At 30.7% G+C, this 12,796-nt stretch overlaps 1 protein-coding gene across 2 annotated transcripts in view; it reads right to left on the bottom strand.

Moving 5' to 3' along the window:
- Positions 1–12,796, bottom strand: part of Tbck (TBC1 domain containing kinase) — a 237,430-nt gene that overhangs the window by 157,467 nt on the left and 67,167 nt on the right. For both annotated transcript variants that reach the window (XM_076864170.2, XM_076864169.2), the window contains exons 13-16: positions 6,831–6,880; positions 6,512–6,641; positions 1,451–1,549; positions 5–67 (exon numbers count right to left, since the gene is read on the bottom strand). In XM_076864170.2, the coding sequence (XP_076720285.2) occupies positions 5–67; positions 1,451–1,549; positions 6,512–6,641; positions 6,831–6,880 (342 nt within the window). The remainder of the gene's footprint in view (positions 1–4; positions 68–1,450; positions 1,550–6,511; positions 6,642–6,830; positions 6,881–12,796) is intronic.

Below are 12,796 nucleotides of genomic sequence, written 5' to 3'. Positions count from 1 at the left end.
TTACTTGTCTATCTGTAGGAATTGGAGTATCTTTATCAATTGCATCATACTTGTCATGAATAGCTCCCTGAAAAAAAACAAAATGTTAATATCCTTAATAATAATACATGGCAAATATTTCCTATTCTAAATACTTGGGACCAGAAATGTTTCAGACTTTGGAGTTTTTCTGATTTTGAAATATTGGCATAAAATGTACTGGCTATGTATCGCTAATCTGAAAATTCAAAATCTGAAATGCTCCAAAATATGACTTTTTTGAGCAGTGTGTCCACACTCAAAAATTTTCAGATTTTGGAGCATTTTGTAGAGTTCATATTTTTAAATTGTGGATATGCAACAGGAAAAACTTATTTCTTACAAATATGTATTTTAAAAACCTACCCAATATACGCGTAGTTATACTGTAATATAGAATTAATATTATTATTAATAAAATATATATTAATAATAATATAATTATTAACAAGCAGACTTGTGAACGGTATAGACCAAAAGGTTAAAAAGTTCTGTGTGTCATTTAGATACTAAGTATAACACAGCTTTATCGTTTTTCTATCCATTGTTGACTTTTAAATAGCAAATTTCAAAAACAGAAGGGATTTTGGCGGGGGATGGGGTGTCATAAGAAAATTTTCTGTTAAAAGTTAGTAAACAAAGAAAAATAAAATGGAACATTTCAAAGTAGTAGTATGGTACCTGGAAACAGAAGTTTGGGATGGACTGGATATCATGAATTATAAACATTTGGGACTAATGGGGTCATCTATATTTTTCAGTTTTTTTAATACAGAAAGAATACACGAGTCAACTACTTCAAATTTTGGTCATATTCTATAGGACTGAGCATTAAAAATTCTTACTTTTCTGGCTCATAATCATGATAGAGGAAAAATACAGGGAAATTTGGTGATATTATTTGCTGTATCAATTTCTTTGGGATTTATACAATCTGACATCAGAAATCCTCTTGGACTTGAGTATTATAACTCTTATAGTACTAAAAATTAATATATTACATGGACAATAGACATTCTTGTAAAGTAATCAACTAAATTCAAATAGTTTTATAGACTTCATCAAAGCAATCAAGAATTTTAAAAAAGGAAATTCTTCTAACATAGTTCCAAAAGGATTAAAAATTTGGGGGTCAAACAATTTTCAGTTGTTGGTAATAGATATCTACAGGAGAATCAAGGGAAGACTTTCAGTGAGAACCACTAAATAAAATATTAAATAGCATAAACCCAACAAAGCTTCAAATAATTTTTCTACTCTATTCTTTTTTTCTGTGTTCTTTCTGCTTAAAAATAACCAAATATTCTAATGTTCATAATTACTACATAATTTTCTAATAATTTAAAAGCATATATGGAAACACTATCTTTTTTTTAATCTTTTATTAGCACTATTTATTAATCAATTTCTAACCTTCTCTTTTCTTTTTTACCTCAACTCCCAGAAGAGCAGCCCAGGTTAAACCCCTCATTAGAGGAGGAATGTCAACTCTTGCTTCTTTCCAAATTTGATTTTTTTTATATGGATAAGCCTATGATATAAATAAAGAAATAAAAAAAGTTCAAAAAATTAAAATCATATCAAGTATTTTTTTCCCCATAACAGTGTATTCAAACTAAACATCAATAACTAGAAAAACTCTGGAAACCATACAAATGCACAGAAATTAAACAACATGCTTCTGAATAAACCAATGGATCAATGAGAAAATTAGGAAGAAAATTTAAATTTCTTCAAAACAAATAACAGAAACAATATAATAAAATCTATGGAAAACAGTAAACACAGTACCAAGAGGGAAGTTTACAGAAATCAATGACTGCACTAAAGAAGCAGAAACACCTCAAATAGACAAGTTATCACCATATTTCAAGGAACTAGGAAAATAAAAACAAAACAAAACAAAAATTAGAAAAGTAACTAATAATGATCAGGGAAGAAACAAATGAAATAGACTAAATGACAATACAAAAAGACTGAGGAAATGAAGAATTGATTTCTCAAACATATAAACAAAATTGACAAACTCTTAGTGAGATGAAGGGAAAAGTCGAGATGACTCAAAAAATAAAATAAAATATGAATAAAAGAGATGCTACAATTGATATCATAGAAATGCAAAAAATCATTAATGATGATTGTAAAAGTTATACTCCCATAAATTTGATAACCTAGAAGAAATGGACAAAATCCTGGGCACAAAACCTTTCCAAAACTGAATTATGAAGAGATACAAAATCTGAAAAACTTCAATAATAGTAAGACTGAATCAATAACAAAAACTCCCTGTCATTGTAAAACCCAGCCCAGATGTTTAAATTCTACCAAATATTTAAAGAAGAACCAATGCCAATTATTCTCAAAATAAAAAAGAAGAATTCTTCTAAACACATTCTATGAGAACAGTATTACTCTGATATCAAAACCAGACAAGGAAACAAATAAGTAAAACAACAAACCAATATCCTGGATGAAAAAGATCTTCAAATTTCTAGCAAACTGAATTCAAGTGCATATTCAAAATATCCACCAGGATCTTGTGGGATACAACTTAGGGATATAAGGATGGCTCAATATACACAAATTAATTAAGTAAAATACCACTTAGTACCACATTAACAGAATGAAGGACAAAAATCATATGATCATCTCAATATATGAAGAAAAAACATTCATTCTGTGATTAAAAACCGTGAACATGTTAGGTATAGAAGGAAAGTGCCTCAGGGTAATACTGTTCTCATAATAAAGGCCATATATGTAATAGTTAACATACTGAACAGAAAAATGTTGAAAGCTTTCTTTTTAAGGTCTGGAATAAGACCAATATGTCCACTTTCACTACTTTTATTCAACACAAAACTGAAAGTTCTAGTCAGAGCAACTGTGCAAGAGAAAGAAATAATAACTTTGCAGAATACATGAACCTCTGTTATAGAAAATTTCAAAGACTGCTTAAAAACTATTAAAACTGATAAATGAATTCAGCAAATTTCCAATATATAAAATGAACATACAGTGGGATACTACTTAGTACCCATACAGAACCCAGTAGCATTTCTATCACAGTAAATTATCTGAAAAATAAACTAAAACAGCAACCCCATTTACAACAGCTACAAACAGACAAAACCCCTAGGAATACTTGTGATGAAGACTGAGTCTGAGGTGAGGGCTTCTGATGTCAGCAGAGGTGAAACAAACCCAACCCATAGCCCATTGCTGAAGCTAGCACTTGGGGACATGGTGGGATATCTTATAATGACCACCTTACCTAGTACTGTTTAGGGTGGGTATGGTGAGGGGCATTCAAGAGGGTACAAGTATATGCATCTCATGCCTGCCATCTACATAGGCTTGTCTCCTATGGTACAGGTTGGAGAGGTAGCCTGTGACACATGGTGTTACATCAGGCAGTATCTCTGCCTTGCTATGTGTGGTGTCCCAGAGGGTTGCATCCACAGCAGCTTGTTGGGCTTCAACTAGCTCAACAGAGCATCATCCCCTTGTCACTCCCCAGAGAGGGGCCACAGCAGGTTGAGGTATCACCATCATAGCTGTAGGATGGCTACCTTCCACAGCTGTTAATAAAACTACATTAAAAATAAAACCCTAGGAAAAAATTTAACCAAAGAGGTAAAAATATCTCCACAATGAAACTATTAAACATTAATGAAAGAAATTGAAGAGGACACAAAGGAAAGATATTCTGTGTTCACAGATTGCAAAAAATTGATATTATTAATATAGCCATACTACCTAAAGTTAATTTACAGATTCATGCATTCCCTATCCAAATACCCAAAGCAATCTTGAGCAAAAAGAAAAAATATGGATACAATACATGACATCAAAATATACCAAACCCTGGACACAGTGTCATATGTCTATAATCCCAGTGACTCAGGAGGCTGAGGCAAGAAGATCACAAGTTCAATGCCAACCTAGGCAACTAAGTAAGACCCTGCCTCAAAAGAAAAATTAAAAAGGACTGGGGATGTAACTCAGTAGTAAATCACCCTATGGCTCAATTCCTAGTACCAAATAATAATAAAAAGTAGATAAATAAACAAACATAAACACACACACACACACACACACACATATACATACATACATACATACACATACATATATCATAATGCCACAGAAATCAAAACATCATGAAACCGGCACAAAACCAACACATAGACAAATAAAACATAATAGACAGCCTAGAAGTAAATTCAAGCATTTACACACATATACACAGAGTCTCTGCAATAAATGGAGCTGAAAAAACTGGATATTCACAAGCAAAACAATGAAATCAGACCCTTATTTTTCACCATTTATAAAAACCGAATCAAAATGGATTAGAGACTTAAATGTAAGACCTAAAACTTAGAAACTATTGGAATAAAACAGGAGAAACACATAGAGACATTGACATGAGCAAGGATTTTTTTGGACAAGACTACAAAAGCACAGAAAACAAAAGCAAAACTTGGTGGGATTATAAAAAATTTAAAAGTTTCTGTACAGCAAAGTAAACAACAGAATGAAAAGATAGAATACAGAACAAAAAACAAAAAACTGGGAAACTATACATCTGACAAGGGTTGGATATCCAGAATGTGTAAGAATTCCAAAATATCAATTGCAAAAATAAATGCATACATATACACAAAATGCATAAATAAATAATTTTTTTAAATGAAAACCATCACTAATCATTAGCAAAGCAAAACCACAATGAGTTATTATTTCTTCTTCCTTAAGTTAAAAATGGTTACTACTAAAAAAACAATATAATAAGGTCTGTTGAGGATGTGGAGAAAAGGGGAACAATTATACACTTTTGGTGGGAATGTAAATTACTAAAGCCATTCTAGAAAACAATATAAAGTTCCCTCAAAAAATTAAAAATAGACCTATCATATGATCCATTGCTGATCATCCAAAGGTGATCAGGATATCAAAGAGACATCTTCACTTTCTCTCATGTTTATTGTAGCACTATTCACAGTAGTCAAGAAATGGAATCAACCTGTGTTCATCAACTGAAGAATGGACAAAGAAAATTTGGTGTATACACACACAAATGCTAATCAGGCTTAAAAGGATGAAATTGTGTCACTGTGACAACATGGACATAACAGGAATACAGGTGTTAAGTGAAATAAGCCAAGCACAGAAAGACAAATCTCATATGATCTCACCCAGGCGAAATTTAAAAATGCTGATCTCATAGAAATTTAGAGTAGAGTAGTGGTTACCAGAAACTGGGGAGTAGAATGGTGAGGGAGGATGTGAAATGATAACAAGTTACAGTTAGAAAGGAGAAATTAATTCTGGTGTTCCTTTGCATACTACTGTGAATCTAAATAATACTAATGCATTACCCACTTCAAAAAAGCTAGAAGAAAAGATATTGAATGTTTTCATCACAAAGAAATTTTAAATGAGAAGAAAGATATGCTTACCTTAATTCAAACACCATACAATGTAGAAATGCCTTAAAATGTCACATTGTACCCCATCAATATGTATATTTTGTCAATTAAATAATAAAAACATAAAACAAATGAAAAAAATTTCAACTTATGATCAAGTGCTACCTTTTAGTTTATATAGTTGTTGATATACCAGTAATAATATTGAAGTGTCCTGGAATATATTTCTAAGTATTTCTAATCACTGGGTCCAGTTTCATTTATACAAATAAGCAGTGGAATGGACCCTAATCCTCTCTAAAATTTGTAAAATATAATTAAAAAGGAGCGTATTTGAACTCCCTCTTTACTTTGTGCTCTGGGCAGATTATGAAAGGTCATATAGAGAATTAGGGTATCAGCCTCATATGGGTTAAACAAGATAATGTATAAAAAGGGTTTTGTAAAAATCTAGTGATACTAAAAGTGTTCAAAGTCTATATGCCATGAAGCTACTTCTATATGTTGCATATAAAATTTTCCTATTATAAATTACATTTTATGATAGACTTCTAGAAGAAAATTATTTTAACACAGGTTATGGATGTAGTTTGAGTTACTTTAGAAAATATTTCAGTTAATTCACAATTATTTAAAAAAAATCAATTCCAAACTCCATATGCCTTTGTTCACTTTGCAACTTTGATATTCAAAAACAGTCCTATATTAATTTTAGATTTTTCATTCCTACTAAGGATGAACAATTTGAAAACATTTATGTATTTGTATTATGTGCTTTATCCACTTGTCTCTTTAAATAAAGGTGTTTTTCTTTAATTTTTCTTTAAAAAGAAAAAATATCCTTCATCTAACATAATTTTGCATATGTTCTCACATCTTGTTTTTGCTTTTTAATTTTACTTTGTATAAATTTGTATCATTTTTATAATTAAAGAAAATTAATCAGAGAAGATTCACAAAAAATTAGTCTTCTCATGATATCACAACTCACTAAGAATTAAAGTATAAAAAAATTGTTTATGTGCTATTGTTAATACTTTATATTTTGTAATTCTTACCTTTAGCAGCCTGTCAAAGAGGATAATTCTGTTTAGTTGGTACTCAGTGTCCCTCTCCCGGATGATTAAAGGGAGAGTGGCAGCTGCAGACAATTCGTTATTGCTGTTTGAGTGAGGCAAATTAGACTGACTGTAAAAAAAGAACAAAAGCAAAAATATTGACAAAAAGAGTACAAAATTCTAACAAACTAAAACATCATTTTAAATGTTTTATTTAGAAAGGACTTTTCAAGAAAAATGTAGAAAATTCTTACAAATCAAATACAAACAGAAAAGAAAAATAAGTATAAAATGAGACTATATATATATATATACTTACTCATCTTCAAGTAATGGATAAAATGATTCTCCACCAACATCTTTTAATCTCTGTGAATTAAAAGAAAATATTGATGTATAATCACCTTAGGCAGCAACACTGATGTGTATTTAAAAGAAACAAAAATGTAAAAATCATAAACTTGTGACAGTACCAAGAAAAATATAAAACAGCATCTAAAAATTATTTCTTCCAAACATGCAAACATATCATGCCTCTACTGATTAAGACTTAGCAATAAAGAATACTTTTTGTTCTTTTACCTCTAAATATCACTAATAAATGTTAGACACTTATAATATTTTTCCCAACACAATACAAAATTACTAACATTAATGTAAAATTTAAATGAGAACTATTAAATCATTAGAAGAAATATTTTAAAAAGTTCTCTATATATACACAATTTACACACACGCACACGCACGCAGATACACACACACACACACACACACACACACACACATATATTAAAAGCCCAACTTACTTTTACTTAGGCATAACACAAACTAAGTCAAAGTGTTAGTAAAGGATTCAACAGAATTTCTTATATCATACTTTGAGCATATACCATAGTTAACAAATCAACTGACAAAATTTGATTAATAATTTTTCCCTGCAAAATTATTACAATAAACATTGCTACAAATAATAATATTGCTAAGATTATTTTTTAAAAATATATGCAGGCAAGCAGTACTAAAATCTTAGCCTCATCCTAAGCAAGGTGATTATAGTTAATGCAATCTTGCCTGCTACTGTGTTCTTCAACTTCCAATTTGAAGGCAGAATATCTGCTTCTATGGGGATTGACACAAAAGTTTAAGATCTATGTGCTGTCATTACCAATCTGTTGATAAGACTCATCATGTACCCAAGTGAGTTATTTCCAGAATTTTAAAAGTCAGAAAATCTTTATGCAACCCTGAAAATTTGACAAACACCATATTTATACCTGGCTCTTCTCTAAAACTTGATATGCTATGTATTTATCCTTTTATTAAGCTCTATACCTGAGATTCACAGATTCAAATTTTCAATAAAGTAAAAATTTCCAAGTTTTACTATATTATTAAAACACATCTTTTTTAAAGGTTGGCTTTGAATATCCTGAATATAACAGATACTATTTTATAAGCATATTTTCGAATTGTCTTTTCTAAAACTTAGTACATATAGATTACAAAAGGATGAAAATACACAGGAATATTTAGGGTAAAACATACTATTTGTGTTCCACATTACCTTAAAAATGAACAAATTAACATTTCTTAATAATTATATAGGGAAAATATTTTAAATTTTAAAAGTAAAACTATAAGGAAATAGAAATAATAGAATGGAAGACTTGAGTTCCTTTAACTTGGCTTCAGTTTTATTTAAACTAAAAAAAAAAAAAAAAAAACAAATTAAGAGTACAACAAAATCAAATGACACCATATACTTCAGAGGTAATTTATATTTGCTGCTTTGTATTATTATCTTTCCACTTTACACATCCTTCTAGAGATCATAAATTCAGTGTATTGAGTTGTGATATTATAATTTTCTGTTATTGTTGACATTATAACAGACAAGATGTTATAAGGCCCACCTACTATATAATATTTATAATATTAGATGGGTGGAAAAGCACTAAAAAGTAAGAAAAATGCAGTGATAACAGACACAAACTGTGTACAGAAAATACCACTGAAATATACTGATAACTGTGGCCTAGAGATTTGGAGCTTAAAGGGATACAGCTTGGGTGCATGCATAAAGGTAGCCAAACTATAGAAGCCTCTGCTAAAGCCAGGTAAAGACTGAACTATGTATGTGTTTGTGGCTGGGGGTTGGGAGGGTGGTGCTGGAATTGCTAACCTAGATGCAGACAACAAAGTAGAGTATCATTTTTGTCTTGGCTATGGATGATTGAAAAATAAAAAGGGAAGAACTTGAAAGAACAACCAAAAGAATGATAAGTTATACTCTACTTATGTATAATGTGTCAAAATACATTCTACTGCTATGTATAACTAGAAAAAAAAATTTAAAAATTAAAAAAAAAAAACCTTAAAAACCTTTTGGAAGTGATTGCTCTTACCGTAGTAAGAAAAAAAGCCATGTGAATTGAAAACTCTTCTCAGAGCTATCAGTCCCCCAAATTGGAAAACAGGCAAATATATAGCTTACCAGAAGCAGAAGCCACTGTTTGGTAAGAACCTAGTAAGAACAATTACTGCAGACTAAGCACAGGTAAAAACAATTACTGCAGACTAAGCACAGGCTAACTTGAGACAGAAAACTTTTAGAGGCCCAGACAGGAAGAAATTTATGTTTCCGAGATTTACTACTACTAGTACTCCAGGTTCTCAGGTAGACAGAGAAATCCCCTCATACTTTCTGTATAAAGAGGAGAAACATAACTAATTTGAAATACCCAGAGTGCTATTTTCCTTAACAAAGTCTGCCTCCTGTGAAGCCTTTTTGTTGGATCTTAACCAATTTGGGGGGTTTACCAGCCTAAATGACAAGAAAGATGGGTAACTGAACTCTAGTTCCTTCTAGTCTTTGTTGTGGGGGAAGAGAAATATCAAACTCCAGGCCCGCTAGCTTTCTGTCTCACCTAAAGAGGTGGGAAAGGGAAGCTAAGAAGTACTTGTGAAGAACAGATCACATTCTAGGAATACAAGCTTACTAAACAATGAAGATCTAATCATAGGATTTTGGACACTTCTCTTCCCCTTTGCTTCATCACCATATTAATGGGGCTTCTCTCTGACAGGGTAAATTTGAACTGAAGAACTACAAGCCTCAGACTGGATTTTAACAAGAGATTTTTAGGGAAATCCAAAGACAACAGAAGAAAATAACAAAGAACAATAGAAGAAATTTTAGCCTTGACACCACTGCTTTAGGAAACTATTAATAACCTCCTAGCTACATAAACATGAAATCTTAAATTATAGGCCTCTTTACCACTTTTATCTAGTACATCATGTCTGGTCTTCAACAAAAAATTACAAGGCACACTAAAAGGCAAGCAAACAAGACAGCCTGAGAAGATAAAGCAAGCTTCAGAACAAACTGAGAAATAGAAGATACTAAAATTATCATACCAGGAATTTAAAACAACTGTTTAATTTGCTAAAGGCTCTAAATAGAAGTTTACAATATACATTTACAACTAATATAAGTTCACTCACATCAAACATAACAATAGAGGCAGAATATATATAAGAAATAGAGAAAGATATACTAAACAATCATCAAAATAGAGCTGGAGGCTGGGTGTGATGGTACACACCTATAATGCCATCAGCACGGGAGGCTAGGGCAGGATGATTCTGAATTCAAAGTCAACCTCAGCAAAAGCATGGAACTAAGCTGCTCAATGAGACCCTGTCTCTAAATAAAATACAAAATAGGCCTGGAGATGTGGCTCAGTGGTCAAGTACCCTTGAGTTCAATCCTAGTACCCTCCCACCAAAAAAAAACCCCAAAAAACCCAGAACTGCTAATTCCTTAAAAGACATAATTTAGAAAAACTCAAAGGAGGAGAAATGTATAAGTCTGAATACATTAATACGTATTAAAGAAACAGAATCGATAGTTAATAATTTTCCTAAACAGAAGGTATCTAGACCAGATGAGCTCACTAGTGAATACAAATGTTTAAGAAAAAAATTATAATCATCTCTTTGAGTACACAAGCAGAGGAAATACTTCTTTATTCTCTGAGGGCAGAATTATCCTAAAAACAGACAATCACATTACAAAAAAGGAAAACTGCAGGCCAATAGTTCTTGTGAGCACAGAAGCAAAAATTCTCAATAAAATACTAGCATTTGACTCTAAATAATGTATAAAAATAATTATATACCATAATCCAAGTAAATTTCATTTCAAGCTTACAAGGCTGGTTCAATTTGCATACACCAACTAATATAAACCATCATATCCACAGGTTAAAGAAAAAATCTTAAAACTTTGTCAAAACATGCATGAAAGCATTTGACAAAATCCAATATCCATTCTTGATAAAAACTCTCAGCAAACTAAAATTAGAGGGAAATGTCTTCATTCTGATAAACAATATCTAGAGAAACATACAGCTAATACGATGATGAAAAAACTAAAATTTTTTACATCTTCTTTTTCTAAAGGCCAGGCATTTACCATACACAAATTTTACCTTGAAAAGAATCAAAAGCATGGGCTGGGGTTTTAGCTCAGTGGTAGAGTGTTTGCCTTGCATGTGTGAGGCCCTGGGTTTAATCCTCAGCACCACATAAAAATAAATAAAAATAAAGATATTATGTCCATCTACAACTAAGAAATATTTTTAAAAAAGAATCAAATGCAAAACTTTAACTCCAGTTACTGTATATGTTAAATTGCAGTAATAAAGAACAAAAAGTAAGATGATTGGACAAATGGCTAGAGGGGTAGAGACATACATAATAAAGCAAAATGTTAATTATAGACTCTATGTTAGGATATGGCAAAATATTTAATTGTTGGGACATATAATAAATGTTTTTAGCTTTTTGGGTCATGTGATTTCTGTTGCAACCACTTAACTCTGTCAATGAAGCACAAAACAGCTCTAAATAATAGGTAAATAATAGGTGTGACTTGATTTGACCAAGACATCATACCAATCCCTAATCTATGTACTAAGTTGTTCGCTGCAAAATTTTTTCAACTCTTCTCTAAAAATTTTCATAATAAAAGTTAGAAAAAATAATACATATAAATACATTCTATTTATGATAGTGGCAGTAAGAATGCATCTGATAATGAATATAGACAGTATATAGAAAATTTATAAGAACTTCAATAAATATCATACCTATGGAATGTTCAAAAAACAGGACTCCATATTTTACAAATATCAATTTCCTACAAATAAACCTATAAATTCAATGTAATTTCAATTGAAATCCTATACATATTTTAATGAAACTCTGTAAGACGATAATAGAAATCAATAGTAGAGCAAGATGTTAAAGAGCTCCTATCCCATTTTAAGATAATAAATTGAGGCTCTTCCAATTGATGGAATTTATTTAAGATTTCAAGGAATTACTATGAAGAATCTGTATATGCACTGTAAAATTGGCTAAGGTTAAACAAACAGGCCTACAAAGCAGAATAGAAACACTCAGACACATATCCATGTGTATTCCAAAAAGGTGGAATTACAGATCAAAACAGGAGAAAATAATCTATTTAACATAGGTAATGAGACAAGGGATTATTTCTTATGAACAAAATATGCAATTGGACATCTTTGTCACAAGTACTTTAGATATAAATTCCAGGTAGATTAAAGAAGTAAATATGATTAAAAATTATTTAAATATTTTAGAAATAATACAGAAAAATATTACAAAAAATATTTATAACTTGATACAACTTTAAATAGGTTACAACAAGCACAACATATCAAATAAAATATATTTAATTAGAAATAAAGATGTTGATAAAAATTTCAAATTCTATTCACTAAAAGTCCAATTAAAAGAAAAACGAAAGATTAGAAGATGACATATAGCCAACAAAGACACCACATCTGGATGTAGTTTTTAGAAGCCCTCAAATCAATAAAAAATTATTCAGAAATAGTGATAAAAGATATGAACTAGTATATATGAACAGCTAAAAATATGAAGAGGCTGACAAATGCACTAAAAATTAGAAGATTAGGATTAGTATCACTGAAAAATATCATTTGTAACACTAGATTAACAAAAACAAGACTTTTTAAAAAATGATAACCCTAAGTGGAGAAATGAGAACCTTTATCCAAAGATGATGAAAAGATGAACAATCATTTTTGTGAAGAATCACACAATATATAATAAAGCTAAAATTATACAGATTCTATTTTCTAGAAATAGCACTCTGTGGCATATATCTTACAGAAATTCTCACATATTTTATGAAATCTGGGAGGGGTACAAAGCTTCATGTGCATC

This window comes from Callospermophilus lateralis, chromosome 8 (assembly GCF_048772815.1).
Source record: "Callospermophilus lateralis isolate mCalLat2 chromosome 8, mCalLat2.hap1, whole genome shotgun sequence".
NCBI classification, from domain to species: Eukaryota; Metazoa; Chordata; class Mammalia; order Rodentia; family Sciuridae; genus Callospermophilus; species Callospermophilus lateralis.
The sequence above is the reverse complement of the archived record's forward strand: the minus strand, read 5'-3'. Positions and strand labels throughout refer to the sequence as shown.